At 47.0% G+C, this 27,500-nt stretch overlaps 1 protein-coding gene across 1 annotated transcript in view; it reads left to right on the forward strand.

The window, feature by feature from the left end:
* Positions 1–27,500, forward strand: part of LOC311326426 (protein MTSS 1-like) — a gene marked incomplete at both ends in the record, with an annotated part of 109,262 nt that overhangs the window by 29,911 nt on the left and 51,851 nt on the right. Inside the window, 4 exons of the mRNA XM_084459319.1 lie at positions 10,839–10,923; positions 12,765–12,856; positions 15,677–15,751; positions 18,648–18,659. Of these exons, the coding sequence (XP_084315445.1) occupies positions 10,839–10,923; positions 12,765–12,856; positions 15,677–15,751; positions 18,648–18,659 (264 nt within the window). The remainder of the gene's footprint in view (positions 1–10,838; positions 10,924–12,764; positions 12,857–15,676; positions 15,752–18,647; positions 18,660–27,500) is intronic.

Genomic DNA, 27,500 nt, shown 5'->3' on the forward strand with positions numbered 1-27,500 from the left:
CCTGCTAGCTCCTACCCAAGACCTACCTGACCCCTACCTGCTAGCTCCTACCCAAGACCTACCTGACCCCTACCTGCTAGCTCCTACCCAAGACCTACCTGACCCCTACCTGCTAGCTCCTACCCAAGACCTACCTGACCCCTACCTGCTAGCTCCTACCCAAGACCTACCTGACCCCTACCTGCTAGCTCCTACCCAAGACCTACCTGACCCCTACCTGCTAGCTCCTACCCAAGACCTACCTGATGTACTTACAGCGTATCAACAGTGGTGAAGAGAAGAAGAGGAGGAGACGGAGAGGATGAGATGGAGAGTGAGAGGATGAGAGGAGGAGGAGGACGAGAAGGAGAAGAGGGAGAGGATGAGAGGGGGAGGAGGAGAGTGTGAAGAAAGGATGAGGTGAGAAAAAGCACAGGAAAGGTGAGAGGAGATATGTGAGAGAGGTTGGGAGGAGGTGTGTGAGAGAGAGAGAGGAGAGAGAGGGAGGGAGAGGAGAGAGGGAGGGAGAGGAGAGAGAGGGAGGGAGAGGAGAGAGGGAGGGAGAGGAGAGAGGGAGAGGGTGTGAAACGTGTAAAGGGTGAGAGAGAGGGAGGCGCTGCTGCATTGCAGTGCTCTCCTTGGAGGCCCCTGTTATGGCTATTAATACTGCAAGCTTCTCCCCTCTCCCCTTCTCTCCCCTTCCCTTCTCTCTCCTCTCCTCTCCTCTCCTCTCTGGTCCATACATCAGCAGGCCAGCAGAGAGCTGTCTCCTCTCTCCGACCGCACCAGTCTTATTTATAGACCTAGGGGGTCAGCAGACGTCAGACTTGGAGTCTGGGATAATGTGTGTGTGGGTGTGTTTGTGTGTGTGTGTGTGTGCGCGCGTGGGTGTGTGCGGGTATATGGCGATAGTGACGATGATGACGATGATGATTAACAACGTCATGTCAGGAAACACGTCCAGACCAGAGGCTCTAGTTGGACCCAGATGGACGTGTCCTTCAGACAGATGGACGTGTCCCTCAGACAGTCAGATGGACGTGTCCCTCTAGTTTGACCCAGATGGACGTGTCCCTCAGACAGTCAGATGGACGTGTCCCTCTAGTTTGACCCAGATGGACGTGTCCCTCAGACGGTCAGAAGTAGAGAGGAGACAGGGGAACCAAGGCCGTCAGCTGTTGTGCCCCCTGACAACAGCCTGAATGGAAGCATCACTTCACACAACACTGCCATGCAATGTCACAGCAATACTGAAGCATGTAAGACGATATACCCCCAAAACACACGCAACATGATACCTCAGCAACACTGAGCAACACTATACTACTGTACCTCAGGAATACTCTACTACTGTACCTCAGGAATACTCTACTACTGTTCCTCAGGAATACTATACTACTGTACCTCAGGAATACTCTACTACTGTACCTCAGGAATACTCTACTACTGTTCCTCAGGAATACTCTACTACTGTACCTCAGGAATACTCTACTACTATACCTCAGGAATACTCTACTACTGTTCCTCAGGAATACTATACTACTGTACCTCAGGAATACTCTACTACTGTACCTCAGGAATACTCTACTACTGTTCCTCAGGAATACTCTACTACTGTACCTCAGGAATACTCTACTACTATACCTCAGGAATACTCTACTACTGTTCCTCAGGAATACTATACTACTGTACCTCAGGAATACTCTACTACTATACCTCAGGAATACTCTACTACTGTACCTCAGGAATACTCTACTACTGTACCTCAGGAATACTCTACTACTGTTCCTCAGGAATACTATACTACTGTTCCTCAGGAATACTATACTACTGTACCTCAGGAATACTATACTACTGTTCCTCAGGAATACTCTACTACTGTACCTCAGGAATACTATACTACTGTACCTCAGGAATACTATACTACTGTACCTCAGGAATACTCTACTACTGTACCTCAGGAATACTATATTACTGTTCCTCAGGAATACTATACTACTGTTCCTCAGGAATACTATACTACTGTACCTCAGGAATAATACTGTATACTACTGTACCTCAGGAATACTATACTACTGTTCCTCAGGAATACTATACTACTGTACCTCAGGAATAATACTGTATACTACTGTTCCTCAGGAATACTCTACTACTATACCTCAGGAATACTATACTACTATACCTCAGGAATACTCTACTACTGTTCCTCAGGAATACTATACTACTGTACCTCAGGAATACTATACTACTATACCTCAGGAATACTACTGTATACTACTGTTCCTCAGGAATACTCTACTACTGTTCCTCAGGAATGCTATACTACTGTACCTCAGGAATACTCTACTACTGTACCTCAGGAATACTCTACTACTGTACCTCAGGAATACTATACTACTGTTCCTCAGGAATACTCTACTACTGTACCTCAGGAATACTATACTACTGTTCCTCAGGAATACTCTACTACTGTTCCTCAGGAATACTATACTACTATACCTCAGGAATACTATACTACTATACCTCAGGAATACTATACTACTATACCTCAGGAATACTACTGTATACTACTGTTCCTCAGGAATACTATACTGCTGTTCCTCAGGAATACTATACTACTGTACCTCAGGAATACTCTACTACTGTTCCTCAGGAATACTCTACTACTGTTCCTCAGGAATACTCTACTACTGTTCCTCGGGAATACTCTACTACTGTTCCTCAGGAATACTATACTACTATACCTCAGGAATACTATACTACTGTTCCTCAGGAATACTATACTACTATACCTCAGGAATACTATATTACTGTTCCTCAGGAATACTATACTACTATACCTCAGGAATACTATACTACTGTTCCTCAGGAATACTATACTACTATACCTCAGGAATACTATACTACTGTTCCTCAGGAATACTATACTACTATACCTCAGGAATACTATACTACTGTACCTCAGGAATACTATACTACTATACCTCAGGAATACTATACTACTGTTCCTCAGGAATACTATACTACTATACCTCAGGAATACTCTACTACTGTACCTCTGGAATACTATACTACTATACCTCAGGAATACTATACTACTATACCTCAGGAATACTATACTACTATACCTCAGGAATACTACTGTATACTACTGTTCCTCAGGAATACTCTACTACTGTACCTCAGGAATACTCTACTACTGTACCTCAGGAATACTCTACTACTGTACCTCAGGAATACTATACTACTGTTCCTCAGGAATACTCTACTACTGTACCTCAGGAATACTATACTACTGTACCTCAGGAATACTCTACTACTGTTCCTCAGGAATACTCTACTACTGTTCCTCAGGAATACTATACTACTATACCTCAGGAATACTATACTACTATACCTCAGGAATACTACTGTATACTACTGTTCCTCAGGAATACTATACTGCTGTTCCTCAGGAATACTATACTACTGTACCTCAGGAATACTCTACTACTGTTCCTCAGGAATACTCTACTACTGTTCCTCAGGAATACTCTACTACTGTTCCTCGGGAATACTATACTACTGTACCTCAGGAATACTATACTACTATACCTCAGGAATACTATACTACTGTTCCTCAGGAATACTATACTACTATACCTCAGGAATACTATATTACTGTTCCTCAGGAATACTATACTACTATACCTCAGGAATACTATACTACTGTTCCTCAGGAATACTATACTACTATACCTCAGGAATACTATACTACTGTTCCTCAGGAATACTATACTACTATACCTCAGGAATACTATACTACTGTACCTCAGGAATACTATACTACTATACCTCAGGAATACTATACTACTGTTCCTCAGGAATACTATACTACTATACCTCAGGAATACTCTACTACTGTACCTCTGGAATACTATACTACTATACCTCAGGAATACTATACTACTATACCTCAGGAATACTATACTACTATACCTCAGGAATACTACTGTATACTACTGTTCCTCAGGAATACTATACTGCTGTTCCTCAGGAATACTATACTACTGTACCTCAGGAATACTCTACTACTGTTCCTCAGGAATACTATACTACTGTTCCTCAGGAATACTCTACTACTGTTCCTCGGGAATACTATACTACTATACCTCAGGAATACTATACTACTGTTCCTCAGGAATACTATACTACTATACCTCAGGAATACTATACTACTGTTCCTCAGGAATACTATACTACTATACCTCAAGAATACTCTACTACTGTACCTCTGGAATACTATACTACTATACCTCAGGAATACTATACTACTATACCTCAGGAATACTATACTACTGTTCCTCAGGAATACTCTACTACTATACCTCAGGAATAATACTGTATACTACTGTTCCTCAGGAATACTATATTACTGTTCCTCAGGAATACTATACTACTGTTCCTCAGGAATACTATACTACTGTTCCTCGGGAATACTATACTACTGTACCTCAGGAATACTATACTACTATACCTCAGGAATACTATACTACTGTTCCTCAGGAATACTATACTACTATACCTCAGGAATACTATACTACTGTACCTCAGGAATACTATACTACTATACCTCAGGAATACTATACTACTGTTCCTCAGGAATACTATACTACTATACCTCAGGAATACTCTACTACTGTACCTCTGGAATACTATACTACTATACCTCAGGAATACTATACTACTATACCTCAGGAATACTATACTACTATACCTCAGGAATACTACTGTATACTACTGTTCCTCAGGAATACTATACTGCTGTTCCTCAGGAATACTATACTACTGTACCTCAGGAATACTCTACTACTGTTCCTCAGGAATACTATACTACTGTTCCTCAGGAATACTCTACTACTGTTCCTCGGGAATACTATACTACTATACCTCAGGAATACTATACTACTGTTCCTCAGGAATACTATACTACTATACCTCAGGAATACTATACTACTGTTCCTCAGGAATACTATACTACTATACCTCAAGAATACTCTACTACTGTACCTCTGGAATACTATACTACTATACCTCAGGAATACTATACTACTATACCTCAGGAATACTATACTACTGTTCCTCAGGAATACTCTACTACTATACCTCAGGAATAATACTGTATACTACTGTTCCTCAGGAATACTATATTACTGTTCCTCAGGAATACTATACTACTGTTCCTCAGGAATACTATACTACTGTTCCTCGGGAATACTATACTACTGTACCTCAGTAATACTCTACTACTGTACCTCAGGAATACTATACTACTATACCTCAGGAATACTATACTACTGTTCCTCAGGAATACTCTACTACTATACCTCAGGAATACTATACTACTGTTCCTCAGGAATACTATACTACTATACCTCAGGAATACTATACTACTGTTCCTCAGGAATACTCTACTACTATACCTCAGGAATAATACTGTATACTACTGTTCCTCAGGAATACTATATTACTGTTCCTCAGGAATACTATACTACTGTTCCTCAGGAATACTATACTACTGTTCCTCGGGAATACTATACTACTGTACCTCAGGAATACTCTACTACTGTACCTCAGGAATACTATACTACTATACCTCAGGAATACTATACTACTGTTCCTCGGGAATACTATACTACTGTACCTCAGGAATACTATACTACTGTTTCTCGGGAATACTATACTACTATACCTCAGGAATACTCTACTACTGTACCTCAGGAATACTATACTACTGTTCCTCAGGAATACTATACTACTGTTCCTCAGGAATACTATACTACTATACCTCAGGAATACTATACTACTGTTCCTCAGGAATACTATACTACTGTTCCTCAGGAATACTATACTACTATACCTCAGGAGTACTATACTACTGTTCCTCAGGAATACTATACTACTATACCTCAGGAATACTATACTACTTTACCTCAGGAATACTATACTACTATACCTCAGGAATACTATACTACTGTTCCTCAGGAATACTATACTACTGTTCCTCGGGAATACTATACTACTATACCTCAGGAATACTATACTACTATACCTCAGGAATACTATACTACTGTTCCTCAGGAATACTATACTACTGTTCCTCAGGAATACTATACTACTATACCTCAGGAATACTATACTACTGTTCCTCAGGAATACTATACTACTATACCTCAGGAATACTATACTACTATACCTCAGGAATACTATACTACTATACCTCAGGAATACTATACTACTGTTCCTCGGGAATACTATACTACTGTTCCTCGGGAATACTATACTACTGTTCCTCGGGAATACTATACTACTGTTCCTCAGGAATACTATACTACTGTACCTCAGGAATACTATACTACTATACCTCAGGAATACTATACTACTGTTCCTCAGGAATACTATACTACTGTACCTCAGGAATACTATACTACTGTTCCTCGGGAATACTATACTACTGTACCTCAGGAATACTATACTACTATACCTCAGGAATACTATACTACTGTTCCTCAGGAATACTATACTACTGTTCCTCAGGAATACTATACTACTGTACCTCAGGAATACTATACTACTATACCTCAGGAATACTACTGTATACTAGTGTTCCTCAGGAATACTCTACTACTGTACCTCAGGAACACCACTACTATCCTACTGTACCTCACTGTATCATACTGTACCTCCTCTCTCTCTCTTTCTCTCCGTGTTCTCATACACTCAGCACATCACAGAGCCCCAACCTACACAGAACACTGTTTAATAAAACAGGAGGCGAGAGCAGAACGCAGAGCTCAGAGCCTGAGAGATGAGGGGGGGTGAACTGAGGTCAGCCATTATCATAGAGAACCACGAGTCATGCTTGGTTGGGCTGACATGAATGCTGCTCTTAATAATTGATTGAGGCAGACTGGCAGTACCCGGGCCCGTCGGCGCTGGAGTACATGGAGGGGCGACCGCACGCGAGCATTCAGCTGGAGGGACGAGCCGAGGCTGATCTGAAGGCCTGGGTCACAACGATTGCAGGGCTGCCACGCATTTTCAGCCTATTCTCACGCTACACAATTCTCACGCGGAGAAATGACCAACCCCTAAATACTAGCAGTTCAATGTTCATGGGACCCACTATTTTGAAATTACTTGAAGGAACACTATTCTAGCCTCCCAGTCGTCCTTTGCATCCAAAGAATGCTACTCAAATCTACCTGGGTGAGAGAGAGCAGCGGGGGGGGGTTCTGTGGGTCTAGTTACGCAATCCAGGTATCGGCGGATTAGCTGTATAGTTATACGGCCAGGCTATTGTCTGTCTGAGGGCGGTATGCAGCTCTGTATGTGTGCGTGTGATACTGCTGCCTGGCTGGAGCAGCAGCCCTGGCTCTTACCCTGAGAGGCCCGCTGCCCTGGGAACAAAGGCCCAGGGGGGTGTCTCTGTCTGGGGGAGAGAGAGAGAGAGAGAGAGAGAGCAGGACCATCTGGCCCTCTGGAGCCTGCCTGGCTATCACTGGCCTGTTAGGTGGCTAGTCTGCTTGGTGGCTAGTCTGCTAGGCTGCTGGATGGCTAGTCTGCTAGGTGGCTAGTCTGCTAGGTGGCTAGTCTGCTGGATGGCTAGTCTGCTAGGTGGCTAGTCTGCCAGGCTGCTAGGTGGCTAGTCTGCTAGGTGGCTAGTCTGCTAGGTGGCTAGTCTGCTGGATGGCTAGTCTGCTAGGTGGCTAGTCTGCCAGGCTGCTGGATGGCCAGGCCTCTGCTCTGGGGGAGTGGTAGCCACAGTCTGGACAGGAGAGAGGTGTCGCTTCTCTGACTTTTACAGAGGTCCCTGTTCGTGACTGATGATTTGACTTTTCACATGGGAATTTTCCAAACATGCTTTTGGTACTTCTCACCCTCCTCCCTCTCTCCTCCTCCCTCCCTCTCTCCCTCCCTCCCTCCTTCTCTCCATCCCTTGCTAAAGTCTGGAGAGGTGAGGTCATCTTTGTTTTTGAGGTCTTTGTTTGCTTTCCACTAAAGAGTCTCATTGTCACACTTAAGTGACAGCTCTTTTAGTCAGATTTGTGTGTGTGCATGTGCGTGTGCGTGTGTGTGTGTGTGTGTGTGTGTGTGTGTGTGTGTGTGTGTGTGTGTGTGTGTGTCCAAACCCTTGATACCCTCTGACAGCCCAGGCCAACTGGTGTGTGTGTGTGTGGGGGGGCATCTGGAGTGTGTGTGTTAAAAGTAGTAGCATGTTGAGAAACCCAGCCTGTCAGATCAATGATGTGGCCTCTGCTCTCTGCTCTCTGCTCTCTGACTCTCTGACTTTCTGTTCACCTCCAACCTGGAGGAGCTTCTGAGCCAACTAGCATAGAGAACCTCTCTCTGGATGAACCAGCTAGCATAGAGAACCTCTCTCTGGATGAACCAGCTAGCATAGATAACCTCTCTCTGGATGAACCAACTAGCAGAGATAACCTCTCTCTGGATGAACCAACTAGCAGAGAGATAACCTCTCTCTGGATGAACCAACTAGCAGAGAGAGAACCTCTCTCTGGATGAACCAACTAGCAGAGAGATAACCTCTCTCTGGATGAACCAACTAGCAGAGATAACCTCTCTCTGGATGAACCAACTAGCAGAGAGATAACCTCTCTCTGGATGAACCAGCTAGCAGAGATAACCTCTCTCTGGATGAACCAACTAGCAGAGAGATAACCTCTCTCTGGATGAACCAGCTAGCAGAGAGAACCTCTCTCTGGATGAACCAACTAGCAGAGAGAACCTCTCTCTGGATGAACCAACTAGCATAGAGATAACCTCTCTCTGGATGAACCAACTAGCAGAGATAACCTCTCTCTGGATGAACCAACTAGCAGAGAGATAACCTCTCTCTGGATGAACCAGCTAGCATAGAGATAACCTCTCTCTGGATGAACCAGCTAGCATAGAGATAACCTCTCTCTGGATGAACCAGCTAGCAGAGAGATAACCTCTCTCTGGATGAACCAGCTAGCATAGAGAGAACCTATCTCTGGATGAACCAACTAGCAAAGAGATAACCTCTCTCTGGATGAACCAGCTAGCAGAGATAACCTCTCTCTGGATGAACCAGCTAGCATAGATATAACCTCTCTCTGGATGAACCAACTAGCGTAGAGATAACCTCTCTCTGGATGAACCAACTAGCATAGATAACCTCTCTCTGGTGTCTAACCTTAACTAGCTTATCTGTGGTCATCTGAGGTGGTCTAGATGTCTAAAACCCCTGACACACCAGGACAGTTCGTCTGTAAGCGTTGTGAGTGTCTGTAAGCGTCGTGAGTGTCTGTAAGCATTGTGAGTGTCTGTAAGCGTTGTGAGTGTCTGTAAGCGTTGTGAGTGTCTGTAAGCGTTGTGAGTGTCTGAAGCGTCGTGAGTGTCTGTAAGCGTTGTGAGTGTCTGTAAGCGTTGTGAGTGTCTGTAAGCGTCGTGAGTGTCTGTAAGCGTTGTGAGTGTCTGTAAGCGTTGTGAGTGTCTGTAAGCGTCGTGAGTGTCTGTAAGCGTTGTGTGTCTGTAAGCGTCGTGAGTGTCTGTAAGCGTTGTGTCTGTAAGCGTTGTGAGTGTCTGTAAGCGTTGTGAGTGTCTGTAAGCGTTGTGTGTCTGTAAGCGTTGTGTGTCTGTAAGCGTCGTGAGTGTCTGTAAGCGTCGTGAGTGTCTGTAAGCGTCGTGAGTGTCTGTAAGCGTTGTGAGTGTCTGTAAGCGTTGTGAGTGTCTGTAAGCGTTGTGAGTGTCTGAAGCGTCGTGAGTGTCTGTAAGCGTTGTGAGTGTCTGTAAGCGTTGAGTGTCTGTAAGCGTTGTGAGTGTCTGTAAGCGTTGTGTCTGTAAGCGTTGTGAGTGTCTGTAAGCGTCGTGAGTGTCTGTAAGCGTTGTGTGTCTGTAAGCGTTGTGTCTGTAAGCGTTGTGAGTGTCTGTAAGCGTTGTGAGTGTCTGTAAGCGTCGTGAGTGTCTGTAAGCGTCGTGAGTGTCTGTAAGCGTTGTGTCTGTAAGCGTTGTGAGTGTCTGTAAGCGTTGTGAGTGTCTGTAAGCGTTGTGAGTGTCTGTAAGCGTCGTGAGTGTCTGTAAGTGTCGTGAGTGTCTGTAAGCGTCGGGAGTGTCTGTAAGCGTTGTGAGTGTCTGTAAGCGTTGTGAGTGTCTGTAAGCGTCGTGAGTGTCTGTAAGCGTTGTGAGTGTCTGTAAGCGTTGTGAGTGTCTGTAAGCGTTGTGTCTGTAAGCGTGTTGAGTGTTGGGGGCCTGAGTGTTGGGGGCCTGAGTGTTGGGGGCCTGAGTGTTGGGGGCCTGAGTTGGGGCTACAGTACGTCGGGGGGATTTTCGGGAGGAGTCTGGAAAACTGAGCATGTTGAATCGGTGTCAGAACGTACGGGCACATCGGGAAAAGAGAGATCACTCTGATTGGCTGTTACAGAAGTGACGGGAGCGACCTGCAGTAGCCTATTAATCCCAGTATTGAAACACATTACAGTTGGCTACTTGAAAGAACAGAACTAGGGCCTACTGTATATAACATGTAGGCTACAGTAACAGCTCTAACAGTAACAGTTAGGCTATAGAAATATATGGATTCAGATGATGAAGACGAATTAATTCCAGCAACCATCACTTATTGTGGAACAGAGAACGGTCTACTGCCAGGCCTTACAGTGAGAAGGTCCTGGATCTTTCTGTGCGAAGTTTGCATGTTACTCCCATGTTCGCCAAGGTTTCCTTCTTAAAAAAAGAGCCCAATATGAAAAACATGCAGAAGAACAGATGGCTAACGCTGTCTGTCCTTCTTATCGCTAACGCTGTCTTTCCTTCTTCTTCTTCTTCTTCTTCAGGAGGCACCAGAGACATAGGCTCCGCCCTCACCAGGATGTGCATGAGGCACCGAAGCATCGAAGCCAAGCTCCGACAGTTCTCCATGTGAGTCCTCCTCTCCTCCCTCCCCCTCTCCTTTCCACCATCTCTCTCTCCCTCATCCCTCTCGTCCTACTCTCTCCCTCATCCCTCTCGTCCTACTCTCTCTCCCTCATCCCTCTCGTCCTACTCTCTCTCCCTCATCCCTCTCGTCCTACTCTCTCTCCCTCATCCCTCTCGTCCTACTCTCTCTCCCTCATCCCTCTCGTCCTACTCTCTCTCCCTCATCCCTCTCGTCCTACTCTCTCTCCCTCATCCCTCTCGTCCTACTCTCTCTCCCGCATCCCTCTCGTCCTACTCTCTCTCCCTCATCCCTCTCGTCCTACTCTCTCTCCCACATCCCTCTCATCCTACTCTCTCTCCCTCATCCCTCTCGTCCTACTCTCTCTCCCTCATCCCTCTCGTCCTACTCTCTCTCCCTCATCCCTCTCGTCCTACTCTCTCTCCCACATCCCTCTCATCCTACTCTCTCTCCCTCATCCCTCTCGTCCTACTCTCTCTCCCTCATCCCTCTCGTCCTACTCTCTCTCCCTCATCCCTCTCGTCCTACTCTCTCTCCCTCATCCCTCTCGTCCTACTCTCTCTCCCTCATCCCTCTCGTCCTACTCTCTCTCCCGCATCCCTCTCGTCCTACTCTCTCTCCCTCATCCCTCTCGTCCTACTCTCTCTCCCACATCCCTCTCATCCTACTCTCTCTCCCTCATCCCTCTCGTCCTACTCTCTCTCCCTCATCCCTCTCGTCCTACTCTCTCTCCCTCATCCCTCTCGTCCTACTCTCTCTCCCACATCCCTCTCATCCTACTCTCTCTCCCTCATCCCTCTCGTCCTACTCTCTCTCCCTCATCCCTCTCGTCCTACTCTCTCTCCCTCATCCCTCTCGTCCTACTCTCTCTCCCTCATCCCTCTCGTCCTACTCTCTCTCCCTCATCCCTCTCGTCCTACTCTCTCTCCCTCATCCCTCTCGTCCTACTCTCTCTCCCTCATCCCTCTCGTTCTACTCTCTCCCTCATCCCTCTCGTCCTACTCTCTCTCCCACATCCCTCTCGTACTACTCTCTCCCTCATCCCTCTCGTTCTACTCTCTCCCTCATCCCTCTCGTCCTACTCTCTGTGCGAGTCCTCCTCTCCTCCTCTCCCTCTCTCCTCCTCTCCCTCTCTCCTCCTCTCCCTCTCCCTCTCTCCCTCTCTCCTCCTCTCCCTCTCTCCTCCTCTCCTCCCTCTCGTTCTTCCAGATTCCCCTCCTCCCTCTGTTCTTGGTCTGGTCCCCCTGTAACTCTCTTTATGTTTGGTGGCGTCTCATCTTGTCCTCTGTTTTCTCATGCTGTCATCCCCCTGTCCTGTCCTCTGGTGGCGGCCTCTACGCTCCTCCCATCTCTCACACATCCTGGCATTCTGCCCCTCCCCCCCGTCACTGTCATCACCTCACACTGAGGAGAGAGGGGCATGGTGTGCGTGTGTGTGTGTTTGAGTGTGTGCCTATGAGTATTTGTGTGTATGTGCATGCATGTGTGTGTGTGTGGGGGGGTGGTGCGTGCATGCTTATGTGTGTGTGTGCGTGTGTGTGTATATTTGTGAGTCTGTGTGCGTGTGCATGCATGCTTGTGTGTGTGTGTGTGTATGTGTGTGTATATGTGTGAGTGTTTGTATGTGTGTGTATGTGTGTGTGAGTGTGTATATGTGTGTGAGTGTGTATATGTGTGTGTGAGTGTATATATGCCTGTGTGTGTGTGTGTATGGGAGAGTGTATATGTGTGTGCGTGTGCGTGTGTGTGTGTGTGCGTGTGTGTGTGTGTGTGTGCGTGTGTGTGTGTGCGTGTGAGTGTGTGTAACGGTCTCCTCTCTGCTCAGGGTGTTCATCGACTGCCTCATCAACCCCCTCCAGGACCAGATGGAGGAGTGGAAGAGAGTTGCCAACACGCTGGACAAGGACCATGCCAAAGGTACCGTAGCCCACTAGAGAGGGGAATATATCTGCCACATCCGCGGGTGGGCGGGCCAATACAAATCAACATTGTGATTAATTTCGGGTGGATTTGTCAGTTATATTCGTATTTAATAACTACTATAATTATATATATTATATTATAACAACTGTGAGAAAGCATGAGTCCTGCCAGCAGCTCACTCAAATACCCTCGATCACTTCGTCAACCCAGATCCTGTGAAAGCGAGCCTATAATCTGCGGCTCATATATAGGCCTACCTATATCGGCCAGTAGCCGTTCAATGGACGTACCGTAAGAACGCATAGTTTTTTACAGTATACGGTCTTAGGATTGTACTGTACAACTCAAGGCTTAATGTTGTCCTTTCATACTACTCACAAAATGACTATATGGCAATAAAATAACACAACAAAATGTTATTTTCGCACGTTAACAAGAATAGTATAGCCTACACTTCACAAAAGGAAATAAAATCGATGAAACAGCTACAAGAACAGCATTTTGGCCAAGGATCCAAATAAAACAGAAGCCTATTGTACATTTGCAGCATAGAACGTAGAAACTCTAATCTAATTAATAATTATCTAAGTTAATATATGAGGACGCATCGCTTTTTACGGTAGGCTAGGCCTATGCGTCTTGTGATCACAGATGCAGCATAGAACTTCGATGTCTAATAATTATCTAATGAAATTTATTTAAAATGAAATTAATAATTATCTAATTGTCAAGTTGTTATATGAATAATAATTAACTTATTTTCTAGTTGATATATGAATAAAACAATAAGCCGTTTTATTGGCTATGGGCTACTATTTGTAGGCTATACACGAGTTGATGCGCTCTGCTATACGCACGGTTGAGGCGGCAGCTCAAATACACTTCGCACATCTCTGCACCTTGGCAGTGCAACTGCCACAGACAGCTTTGGTGCACTTGGTAGACAGTTCTGTTCTTGCTGCAGCTTGTCTTCACCATGCAGGTATTTTTTGGGGGGTGTTCTTCTGTGGACACTGCGAGGGGCGCCGCCGGTGGCTGTTTGGACACCATCCACTCGGCGTGCAGCTCTTCAGCCAACTGGAGGATGAAGTCACGTCTGGGGAGGCTCTGTAGACTATGCGTCTCTCCACCAGTCCCCAGCGAGTCCAAGCTCCCCCAATGAATAATACTTATTTATAACAGCCTACATAGCGTGAAACTGTGCATATAATAGGCTGTACATAGCGCGAAACTGCGCATTCCTTATATCATTGACATCAATCATGTACTGTACATGCCTACTTCGGTGACGAGACATGTAACGCACTGGTTGGTCTCCACCCCTTCTCTGGATGCGACACTGAGTGCTCTGCATGGGAAAGGGAAGATGAAAGCATTTAAGACACTCATATCCAACAGTAAACACATATCCACTTTTAGACAGATAGGAACCAGCTTCTCTCAAAGTTGAGTTTGATGGTCCACATTTATTTATTTATTTATTTATTTATTTATTTATTTATTTATTTATTTATTTATTTATTTATTTATTTATTTATTTATTTATTTATTTATTTATTTATTTATTTATTTATTTATTTATTTATTTATTTATTTATTTATCTATTTATCTATTTATCTATTTATCTATTTATCTATTTATTCAATTGATTTGACAGTGGCATTTTATAATTTATTTTTTGCTATTGGCTGATCTGAATCTGCTATCGTCTTTTTCCTGCTCCAAACTGTCGATATTATATAATCCTCTAAGCTTAGATATCACTTCCTTCATTCTCCCTTTAACTCAGAATGTTCCCCCCGTGAGTGGAACCTTCAGATGTACTTCACAGGGTTCCGTCACAGCACACAGACAGATCTCCCCTTCATCTTTGTCATAACCGTCCCTCCTCCTCCTCCTCCTCCTCCTCCTCCTTGATGGCCTCACTACAAACAGCCTCTGAAACTCATAGCTCAACGCCTCAGCGCGCTAACAGGGTCGCACCACGGCTCGGGGGTTAGCAGGGTCGCACCACGGCTCGGGGGTTAACAGGGTCGCACCACGGCTCGGGGGTTAGCAGGGTCGCACCACGGCTCGGGGGTTAGCAGGGTCGCACCACGGCTCGGGGGTTAACAGGGTCGCACCACGGCTCGGGGGTTAACAGGGTCGCACCACGGCTCGGGGGTTAGCAGGGTCGCACCACGGCTCGGGGGTTAACAGGGTCGCACCACGGCTCGGGGGTTAACAGGGTCGCACCACGGCTCGGGGGTTAACAGGGTCGCACCACGGCTCGGGGGTTAGCAGGGTCGCACCACGGCTCGGGGGTTATCAGGGTCGCACCACGGCTCGGGGGTTAACAGGGTCGCACCACGGCTCGGGGGCTAACAGGGTCGCACCACGGCTCGGGGGTTAACAGGGTCGCACCACGGCTCGGGGGTTAGCAGGGTCGCACCACGGCTCGGGGGTTATCAGGGTCGCACCACGGCTCGGGGGTTAACAGGGTCGCACCACGGCTCGGGGGTTTTCCTCTGAACTGCCTGGTTGTGAACAGCTGCGCTCCGTGTGGTTTCCCTAGTTCAAAAAACAATAGCGCTCTTAATTCCTCTCTTCACGTCACAACGTTCCTCCTCGTTTGCCCGATCACGCAGGACTTACCGCAGAGAGCCATCAGCATGTGATGATGACATGTTTATGGAGTGGTAGCTCCCTCCTACCGGCAGAGTGTTGCTTTACTCCAACATCTTAGTGTAACCGACACTCGCATAGACGGGCACATCAGCTATTTTGAGACAAAAGATGATTCAAGATGATTGAATATTGATTGTCCTCTGCAGAGTACAAGAAGGCCCGTCAGGAGATCAAGAAGAAGTCGTCGGACACGCTGAAGCTGCAGAAGAAGGCCAAGAAAGGTGCGGGGCGGGGCTTATGGGTGTTTGACTGTCTGGGTGTGTGGTTACTAGGGGTGTGTGACTGTCTGGGTGTGTGGTTACTAGGGGTGTGTGACTGTCTGGGTGTGTGGTTACTAGGGGTGTGTGACTGTCTGGGTGTGTGGTTACTAGGGGTGTGTGACTGTCTGGGTGTGTGGTTACTAGGGGTGTGCCCGAATACAAATACGGTATTCGGATGAGCACAAATAGTATCTTTTTCCCGAATAGTAAATTCATACGAAAATTGTAAAAATATTCGGGAGGTGGGAGAACAGCCAAATACTGTATGAGCGAGCGATACGCGCACGTTCTGTCTACTTGTTGACATGACACGACGAGAGAGAGAGACAGACAGAGAGAGAGACAGAGAGAGAGAGAGACAGAGAGAGAGAGAGACAGAGAGAGAGACAGACAGAGAGAGAGAGAGACAGAGAGAGAGACAGAGAGAGAGAGAGACAGAGAGAGAGAGAGACAGAGGCGCACGCGCTTGCCATCTCGCACCTGCTGTCTGTCTAGAGGTCTAGACCACGCAGAGAGGGAGAGAAAGTTTGGAGCGAGCTGAGAAGCCAGATAGTAGGCAGGCAACGAACGTAAGCAGCACAGAGGGCTTTTGTCCCTAGTTAACTGGTTTATTGAGACAGTTATTGGATTTTGTTTTATTGTCCTAGCCTACCTGCTGCAATAGCCTATGTGAACTGTAGCGTTTGTTTGAGCAGAGGAGGACCGGTAGCTAGCTTGTTAGCTCAGTGTAGTATATCTAGCTAACGCTAGCTATTTCAGCTACGCATGCTCAGCCTCTCACAAGCCTATATAGGTAACACTTTATTTTAGGGGGTCGAAATTACCTAGTAATTTCTTAGAAATAAGTTTGAAATTACCTAGTAATTTCCTCATAATAGGGTGGTAATTATCAAGAAAAAATGTTTGAATTACCTTATAATTTCCAAGTAATAAGGTGATAATCATCAAGTACTTTCTTAGAAACTAGTTTGAAATTACCTAGTAATTTCCTAATAATAAGGTGATAATTATCAAGTTGTTTTTTTTTTAAAATAAGGTGGTAATATACTAGTAATAAGGTGGTATTTTATCAAGTAATTTTATATAAATAAGGTGACAGTAAGCAGCAGTAATGTCAAAGTAATGAGGTGATACAACTCCTTGTAAAGTGTAGAGAATTATCATAAGTTAATTTGTAATAAGGTGATAGTTTCTTAGTAATTTCTTGGTAATTTCTCAGGAACAGCCCCCTAAAATAAAGTGTGTTCCTACTGTGCAATTTCTAAATGATTTCTTGGCAATTTCTCATGAACAGCCCCCTGAAATAATGCTAAAATATCCTTAAAAAGGCATCCAGCCACTCCTTCCCTGTGTTTCCTTGCCAACCAGTGGTTCCACTCAATGAACTTCAAGTTGATTGTGAGAGCTGCCGGTGTGGGGTAGCTGAACCAGTAGATGGTCTCCTTGTGTACGCCAGGCTGCCTCAATATGTTGGCTGTGTGTCCCTCTCACTGGACGCACAGTGCTTCCCATAATTCACCTGGTAGTGCACGTAACCGTCTTATCCTAGATCAACCTTTATCATTTAATATTGTCCTTGCTGAGTCAACAGACATAACGTTAGGCATGAATTGTAGCCAGCTAGCCGACTAGCCAGCCAGTCAGCTAGCCAACCAGCCAGCCAGCTAGCTTGCCAGCCATGAGCTAATTAGCATTAAGCTACTATTTTATGTAAATGTCAGCCAGTCACAAACCATCAAACCTGCCATTCAAAACATGTCTTTCTTTATACTTTTGAAAGTCAGTGACATGATATGACCCCACCGATTTGTTTGGAAAAGGAAATAGAAAGCAGAAACATTTTAGGATTACGGACTCCTGAGGCATGTATTAGTTTCGAGTTTAATTTATTGGTTTGAGTTTAAAATGTGTATCTTTTCAATTATATTTATAGTAATACATGTTTATTGCTGGGTTTGTGAAAACCATTACCACGCTGTCTGTGTCACATGGTTGCAGATAATATATTAGATATTATGACACGGGAGAAATAGAGCTACTATAGCTGTTCTAGCAAAGTTGCTATGAGGACTTATATTTTGATTTAGAAACATGTTTTTCAGTTTCTAACTAAATGTAGAATGTCCCCCAGTTAAGGGTGATGGTGGGATTCTGACACTTCATAGTTTGTTAAAATAAAAACATACAGGATGATGAGGAGGAGGAATTATACTTCATAATTAATGATTATAATAATAATATATATAAACAGCAATTCTGATGCATTGAAAGCACAGCAATTGCAATGGCAATTAATATTAGCCTAAAGAAATGACATTTCCCCTCAGTTTAAACCGTTTTGAACCGACTTCCGGTTTAAGCCCCGCCACTTCCGGTTTCGTCCAAATACGAATACGAATAATTAGCTGTCAATTACAAATACAAATACAAATAGTGGGCTCCCGACACACCCCTAGTGGTCACACCAATAGCACTGGGCTGACTGACTGTATGTATGTCTCTTTATGGTTCAGTCCAACAGGTGTGTGTGTGTGTGTGTGTGTGTGTGTGTGTGTGTGTGTGTGTGTGTGTGTGTGTGTGTGTGTCACCTTGTTGATGTAGAAATACCCAACTTGTACTTCTCCAGACCTGTGGTTGTATCTCTGGTCTTGGCCTGCATCTATCAGGCCTATAAACATCTGTAGTAGCAAACTGCCTTCGTGATTGCTGAGATAGAAGCATGTTTCAGAAGCCATATAGCGTACAGAACATTCCCAGAGGTCTGTGTAGAAGCTACAGTCCTGTAGAGGCTCAGGAACTGACAGATTTCTCCTCCCTCTCTTGCGTCCACTCACGCTCCCCCTGCTGCTATGCACAGCTGATGTGTTCGGTAAGTCACCGCCCAACCCCCCCGCCCCCTCTCCACCCACCACCACCTCCCCACTCTGTCACAGCTCAGTTGATCTCTGACCCCTCCACCTGTGTGTGGTCCTGGTCTACACCCCCCCCCCCCCAACACCACCACCCCACCCCTGTCACATGGTCTGACAGTATGTGTCCAATCGTGAGATCACTTTACTCAGTACAAACTCCCAGAATGCATCACAAGGGTGTCTCACCCTACCTCTCTTCTGGGTTCACCCCATGACAATCACTCCTTCATCAGTCAATCAATCACTCACTCACTCACTCACTCACTCACTCACTCACTCACTCACTCACTCACTCACTCACTCACTCACTCACTCTGTCTGTCTGTCTGTCTGTCTGTCTATCTATCTACAGTATCTATCTATCTATCTATCTATCTATCTATCTACAATATCTATCTACAGTATCTATCTATCTATTGATCGATCGATGTTCGATCAATCGATCGAATGATCTATCTATCTATCTATCTATATATCTATCTATCTATCTATCTATCTACAGTATCAATCAGTCTATCTATCTGTCCATCCATCCATCCATCCATCCATCCATCCATCCATCCATCCATCCATCCATCCATCCATCCATCCATCCATCCATCCATCCATCCATCCATCCATCCATCCATCCATCCATCCACCCACCCACCCATCCATCCATCCATCCATCCATCCATCCATCCATCCACCCACCCACCCACCTATCCGTCCGTCCATCCATCCATCCATCCATCCATCCATCCATCCATCCATCCATCCATCCATCCATCCATCCGTCCATCCATGCCCAGGGCTGTGACATCATCTTGGTCATGAGCAGAGACGGGCTGGAGTTAACACCCCAGGAAGCACAGTTCAGATGTCCTCCCATATCTGCTTCATATCGAGCTGCTTGTCCTAGTCCCTAGTCCCTAATCCCTAGCCCCTAATTCTAGTCCCAGTATTAAGCTTGTCTTCGTCCCTCTCAGCTGCTAGCCATGCCGTCCTTGGTGACTTCTCTGATCAGCTGTTTGTCAGGAGAGAGTCCTAGTGTCCACGGTTTATCTGCAGAGATGGGAAACCACGCTTCAGAAAGTAGAAATACTCACCATGTTTTTGCTCTGACCATGTAAACCATCTGATTTCACTAATCAGTTCCCCTACCTGGCTGAAGAGAGCTCCATGTCGTCCTTGGTGAACTAACTAGTTAATCAGATGGTTTAGTGCATGGTCAGAGCGAAAACATGGTTAGTATTTCTACTTCCTGAAGCTGGGTTTCCCAGCTCTGTTCATTTGTCATCTAATGTATCTGACTACTGCACGTCCACGTTACACGCCTATAACCATGGTTACATCCGTGCACGCTCCTGTAAGCATGTCTGGGGCTTCATTTTGGGAATGTACACTACATGTTCCAGTACGAGGCTTGGGCCCATGTTGAATGTCGGCTTGGAAACCATGTCTAGTTTGTGTTACACACTGTGGAGTATGACTGTTATGTTCGTGGCTGGTTATCGGTCAGAGGGCGGGATGTTGGTATAAGGATGCTTTCAGCATGAAAGAATGTTAAAAAGATGTTTGTATGAATCTCCCCTCAGCTTGCATTAGACAAACACAGGCTTGACGAATGACAAAAACAAAACCATCTACCCTTTTGAACCGTGTTTGAAGGATTTGTGGTTTTCTGTCTGGTCCGGGAGCATAATAGTCTTATTATGACAGGAAACAAAACTGTATTATTCTCCAGCGAGTTTCGGTTGCCAGGTTCTAAGGTTCTAATGCAGCCTTCAGAACCGGATCAAAAGAACTGAACAGTGACCCCTCAGGAACCCGCTGATGTGGTGGAGCTTTAGTCCAGAACTTGTCTCTGAAGTGAGGTAGCATTTCCTTTGAACAGGAATCAAACTTAAAACCCAGCAACACACCAACCATCTCCCTCCCTCTCTCTCTCTCACTCTCTCTCTCTCTCTCTCTCACCCTCTCTCTCACCCTCACTCTCACCCTCTCTCACCCTCTCTTTCTCTCTCTCCTTCTCTTTCTCCACATCACTCTCTGCCCTCTGTCAGGTTAGCTCCCTGCTCTCATTACATTAGTCATTTAGCAGACACTTTTATCCAAAGCGGCTTAACAATAAGTACATTCAACGTGCGTAGTGAAGAGTACTCCTACTTACCAGAACTCACACGTGCACCTCCTTTTAAAAAAGCAGCTAAGAGCATAATCTAGTGTAATCTAGCAAAATAGAAATATAAAAGGTGCTTAAGTGGGAGGATCCTGGTAGTACTTCTTGAAGAGGTGAGTTTTGAGTCTGCGGTGAAAGATGGGCAGCGACTCTGCTGTTCTGACGTCAGTGGGCAGTTCATTCCACCACTGCGGGGCCAGGACAGAGAAGAGCCCTGACCGCGGGGCCAGGACAGAGAAGAGCCCTGACCGCGGGGCCAGGACAGAGCAGAGTCTGAGAGTCTTAACAGGACTGGGCTTGACAGATCACCCCTAACCCTGAATATGATCCTGTAGCTGTACTGTAACGTTAGCTAGCTATACGCCGGGCAGGAACTAGCCCGCGGGTTTCTGGTCCCAGGGAGGAATTCCTGTTCTTTCTCTGGGAAGCCGGGAGTGGGCCCCCGTCCTCGGGCCCCGACCACAGAACCAGCCCCCCGGCCCCGGCCCCCGACCACAGAACCAGCCCCCCGTCCCCGGCCCCCAACCACAGAACCAACACAGGCTTTCCTCCTGGGGGAACACAACACTTTAATGACATGTTTACATCTCGGAGAAGCACACAGAAGAGATTAGAGATCGGTTCTGAGGGTCCTATTAGAATCTTCTAAAATCGAGAATCTCTGGGAACGCAATGTTCTGATACTTCATCTCCTCGTATTGTACTGTTCAATCAAAATAAGAAAGGCAGCCACATGTTCTAGTTAGGAGGAATGTCTTTCTTTGTTTATATAACAGCCCATCACAGCACGGCTGGTGAAAAGACAGGGAGAGCAGCAAACGCTTCGCTGATGTTCACTGCTGTCGTTCTTAGCCAGTGCCAGTGCCTATGTCAGTGTTTGTATCAGCCCCAGTACAAATAAAGTATGAATAAATGAATAATTAAATACATAAATAGTTAAATAAATAAATACGTACAGTAAATGAATACATAAATAAGTAGGTGCCTGCATTAGGAAGGGCAGGTTGTCCTGACTGACACGATGCTGTTTGTTGGAGGAGGTGAAGGTGGTTATTTGAGGAGGTGATGGTGGTTATGTGAGGAGGTGATGTGGTTATGTGAGGAGGTGATATGGTTATGTGAGGAGGTGATGGTGGTTATTTGAGGAGGTGAGGGTGGTTATGTGAGGAGGTGAGGGTGGTTATTTGAGGAGGTGATGTGGTCATGTGAGGAGGTGATGGTGGTCATGTGAGGAGGTGAGGGTGGTAAAGTGAGGAGGTGATGTGGTTATATGAGGAGGTGATGTGGTTATATGAGGAGGTGATGGTGGTCATGTGAGGAGGTGATGGTGGTCATGTGAGGAGGTGATGTGGTTATATGAGGAGGTGATGGTGGTCATGTGAGGAGGTGATATGGTCATGTGAGGAGGTGATGTGGTTATATGAGGAGGTGATGTGGTTATATGAGGAGGTGATGGTGGTCATGTGAGGAGGTGATGGTGGTCATGTGAGGAGGTGATGTGGTTATATGAGGAGGTGATGGTGGTCATGTGAGGAGGTGAGGGTGGTCATGTGAGGAGGTGGTGGTGGTCATGTGAGGAGGTGATGTGGTCTTGTGAGGAGGTGATGGTGGTCATGTGAGGAGGTGATATGGTTATGTGAGGAGGTGATATGGTTATGTGAGGAGGTGAGGGTGGTTATGTGAGGAGGTGAGAGTGGTCATGTGAGGAGGTGATGTGGTCATGTGAGGAGGTGAGGGTGGTCATGTGAGGAGGTGATGTGGTTATGTGAGGAGGTGATGTGGTTATGTGAGGAGGTGAGGGTGGTCATGTGAGGAGGTGATGTGGTTATGTGAGGAGGTGATGTGGTTATGTGAGGAGGTGAGGGTGGTTATGTGAGGAGGTGATATGGTTATGTGAGGAGGTGATATGGTTATGTGAGGAGGTGAGGGTGGTTATGTGAGGAGGTGAGTGGTCATGTGAGGAGGTGATGTGGTCATGTGAGGAGGTGAGGGTGGTTATGTGAGGAGGTGATGTGGTCATGTGAGGAGGTGAGGGTGGTCATGTGAGGAGGTGATGTGGTTATGTGAGGAGGTGAGGGTGGTCATGTGAGGAGGTGAGGGTGGTTGTGTGAGGAGGTGAGGGTGGTCATGTGAGGAGGTGATGTGGTTATGTGAGGAGGTGAGGGTGGTCATGTGAGGAGGTGATGGTGGTTATGTGAGGAGGTGATGTGGTTATGTGAGGAGGTGAGGGTGGTTATGTGAGGAGGTGAGGGTGGTTGTGTGAGGAGGTGATGGTGGTCATGTGAGGAGGTGATGGTGGTCATGTGAGGAGGTGATGTGGTTATGTGAGGAGGTGATATGGTTATGTGAGGAGGTGATGTGGTTATGTGAGGAGGTGAGGGTGGTTATGTGAGGAGGTGATATGGTTATGTGAGGAGGTGATATGGTTATGTGAGGAGGTGATGTGGTTATGTGAGGAGGTGATATGGTTATGTGAGGAGGTGATGTGGTTATGTGAGGAGGTGATGGTGGTCTTGTGAGGAGGTGATGTGGTTATGTGAGGAGGTGAGGGTGGTCATGTGAGGAGGTGAGGGTGGTTATGTGAGGAGGTGAGGGTGGTTATGTGAGGAGGTGAGGGTGGTTATGTGAGGAGGTGAGGGTGGTTATGTGAGGAGGTGAGGGTGGTTATGTGAGGAGGTGAGGGTGGTTATGTGAGGAGGTGAGGGTGGTTGTGTGAGGAGGTGAGGGTGGTTATGTGAGGAGGTGAGGGTGGTTGTGTGAGGAGGTGAGGGTGGTTATGTGAGGAGGTGATGGTGGTCATGTGAGGAGGTGATGTGGTTATGTGAGGAGGTGAGGGTGGTTATGTGAGGAGGTGATGTGGTTATGTGAGGAGGTGAGGGTGGTTATGTGAGGAGGTGAGGGTGGTTGTGTGAGGAGGTGATGGTGGTTATGTGAGGAGGTGAGGGTGGTTATGTGAGGAGGTGATGTGGTCATGTGAGGAGGTGATATGGTCTTGTGAGGAGGTGATGGTGGTCATGTGAGGAGGTGATATGGTTATGTGAGGAGGTGATGTGGTTATGTGAGGAGGTGAGGGTGGTTATGTGAGGAGGTGATATGGTTATGTGAGGAGGTGATATGGTTATGTGAGGAGGTGAGGGTGGTTATGTGAGGAGGTGAGGGTGGTCGTGTGAGGAGGTGAGGGTGGTTGTGTGAGGAGGTGATGTGGTTATGTGAGGAGGTGATGGTGGTTATGTGAGGAGGTGAGGGTGGTTATGTGAGGAGGTGAGGGTGGTTATGTGAGGAGGTGAGGGTGGTCATGTGAGGAGGTGATGTGGTCATGTGAGGAGGTGAGGGTGGTTATGTGAGGAGGTGAGGGTGGTCATGTGAGGAGGTGAGGGTGGTTATGTGAGGAGGTGAGGGTGGTCATGTGAGGAGGTGATGTGGTTATGTGAGGAGGTGAGGGTGGTTATGTGAGGAGGTGAGGGTGGTCATGTGAGGAGGTGATGTGGTTATGTGAGGAGGTGAGGGTGGTCATGTGAGGAGGTGATATGGTTATGTGAGGAGGTGATGTGGTTATGTGAGGAGGTGAGGGTGGTCATGTGAGGAGGTGATGGTGGTTATGTGAGGAGGTGATGGTGGTCTTGTGAGGAGGTGATGGTGGTTATATGAGGAGGTGAGGGTGGTCTTGTGAGGAGGTGATGGTGGTCATGTGAGGAGGTGATGTGGTCATGTGAGGAGGTGAGGGTAGTTATGTCAGGAGGTGAGGGTGGTTATGTGAGGAGGTGAGGGTAGTTATGTGAGGAGGTGAGGGTGGTTGTGTGAGGAGGTGATGGTGGTTATGTGAGGAGGTGATGGTGGTTATGTGAGGAGGTGATGGTGGTTAAGTGAGGAGGTGAAGGTGGTTAAGTGAGGAGGTGATGTGGTTATGTGAGGAGGTGATGGTGGTCTTGTGAGGAGGTGATGTGGTTATATGAGGAGGTGATGGTGGTCTTGTGAGGAGGTGAGGGTGGTTATGTGAGGAGGTGATGTGGTTATGTGAGGAGGTGAGGGTGGTTATGTGAGGAGGTGAGGGTGGTTATGTGAGGAGGTGAGGGTGGTTATGTGAGGAGGTGATGTGGTCTTGTGAGGAGGTGATATGGTTATGTGAGGAGGTGATGTGGTCATGTGAGGAGGTGAGGGTAGTTATGTCAGGAGGTGAGGGTGGTTATGTGAGGAGGTGAGGGTGGTTGTGTGAGGAGGTGAAGGTGGTTAAGTGAGGAGGTGATGTGGTTATGTGAGGAGGTGATGGTGGTCATGTGAGGAGGTGATGTGGTTATGTGAGGAGGTGAGGGTGGTTAAGTGAGGAGGTGATGTGGTCATGTGAGGAGGTGATGGTGGTCTTGTGAGGAGGTGAGGGTGGTTATGTGAGGAGGTGATGTGGTTATGTAAGGAGGTGATGTGGTCTTGTGAGGAGGTGATATGGTTATGTGAGGAGGTGATGTGGTCATGTGAGGAGGTGAGGGTGGTTATGTGAGGAGGTGAGGGTGGTTGTGTGAGGAGGTGAAGGTGGTTAAGTGAGGAGGTGAGGGTGGTTATGTGAGGAGGTGAGGGTGGTTATGTGAGGAGGTGAGGGTGGTTGTGTGAGGAGGTGAGGGTGGTTATGTGAGGAGGTGAGGGTGGTTGTGTGAGGAGGTGAGGGTGGTTGTGTGAGGAGGTTATGTGAGGAGGTGATGGTGGTTATGTGAGGAGGTGATGGTGGCCATGTGAGGAGGTGAGGGTGGTCATGTGAGGAGGTGAGGGTGGTTATGTGAGGAGGTGATATGGTTATGTGAGGAGGTGATGTGGTCATGTGAGGAGGTGAGGGTAGTTATGTCAGGAGGTGAGGGTGGTTATGTGAGGAGGTGAGGGTGGTTGTGTGAGGAGGTGAAGGTGGTTAAGTGAGGAGGTGATGTGGTTATGTGAGGAGGTGATGGTGGTCATGTGAGGAGGTGATGTGGTTATGTGAGGAGGTGAGGGTGGTTAAGTGAGGAGGTGATGTGGTCATGTGAGGAGGTGATGGTGGTCTTGTGAGGAGGTGAGGGTGGTTATGTGAGGAGGTGATGTGGTTATGTAAGGAGGTGATGTGGTCTTGTGAGGAGGTGATATGGTCATGTGAGGAGGTGATGTGGTCATGTGAGGAGGTGAGGGTGGTTATGTGAGGAGGTGAGGGTGGTTGTGTGAGGAGGTGAAGGTGGTTAAGTGAGGAGGTGAGGGTGGTTATGTGAGGAGGTGAGGGTGGTTATGTGAGGAGGTGAGGGTGGTTGTGTGAGGAGGTGAGGGTGGTTATGTGAGGAGGTGAGGGTGGTTGTGTGAGGAGGTGAGGGTGGTTGTGTGAGGAGGTTATGTGAGGAGGTGATGGTGGTTATGTGAGGAGGTGATGGTGGCCATGTGAGGAGGTGAGGGTGGTCATGTGAGGAGGTGAGGGTGGTTATGTGAGGAGGTGAGGGTGGTTATGTGAGGAGGTGAGGGTGGTTATGTGAGGAGGTGAGGGTGGTTATGTGAGGAGGTGAGGGTGGTTATGTGAGGAGGTGAGGGTGGTTATGTGAGGAGGTGAGGGTGGTTATGTGAGGAGGTGAGGGTGGTTGTGTGAGGAGGTGAGGGTGGTTATGTGAGGAGGTGAGGGTGGTTGTGTGAGGAGGTGAGGGTGGTTATGTGAGGAGGTGATGGTGGTCATGTGAGGAGGTGATGTGGTTATGTGAGGAGGTGAGGGTGGTTATGTGAGGAGGTGATGTGGTTATGTGAGGAGGTGAGGGTGGTTATGTGAGGAGGTGAGGGTGGTTGTGTGAGGAGGTGATGGTGGTTATGTGAGGAGGTGAGGGTGGTTATGTGAGGAGGTGATGTGGTCATGTGAGGAGGTGATATGGTCTTGTGAGGAGGTGATGGTGGTCATGTGAGGAGGTGATATGGTTATGTGAGGAGGTGATGTGGTTATGTGAGGAGGTGAGGGTGGTTATGTGAGGAGGTGATATGGTTATGTGAGGAGGTGATATGGTTATGTGAGGAGGTGAGGGTGGTTATGTGAGGAGGTGAGGGTGGTCGTGTGAGGAGGTGAGGGTGGTTGTGTGAGGAGGTGATGTGGTTATGTGAGGAGGTGATGGTGGTTATGTGAGGAGGTGAGGGTGGTTATGTGAGGAGGTGAGGGTGGTTATGTGAGGAGGTGAGGGTGGTCATGTGAGGAGGTGATGTGGTCATGTGAGGAGGTGAGGGTGGTTATGTGAGGAGGTGAGGGTGGTCATGTGAGGAGGTGAGGGTGGTTATGTGAGGAGGTGAGGGTGGTCATGTGAGGAGGTGATGTGGTTATGTGAGGAGGTGAGGGTGGTTATGTGAGGAGGTGAGGGTGGTCATGTGAGGAGGTGATGTGGTTATGTGAGGAGGTGAGGGTGGTCATGTGAGGAGGTGATATGGTTATGTGAGGAGGTGATGTGGTTATGTGAGGAGGTGAGGGTGGTCATGTGAGGAGGTGATGGTGGTTATGTGAGGAGGTGATGGTGGTCTTGTGAGGAGGTGATGGTGGTTATATGAGGAGGTGAGGGTGGTCTTGTGAGGAGGTGATGGTGGTCATGTGAGGAGGTGATGTGGTCATGTGAGGAGGTGAGGGTAGTTATGTCAGGAGGTGAGGGTGGTTATGTGAGGAGGTGAG

Source organism: Borostomias antarcticus (genome assembly GCF_949987555.1).
Source record: "Borostomias antarcticus genome assembly, chromosome: 27".
Taxonomy (NCBI): Eukaryota; Metazoa; Chordata; class Actinopteri; order Stomiiformes; family Stomiidae; genus Borostomias; species Borostomias antarcticus.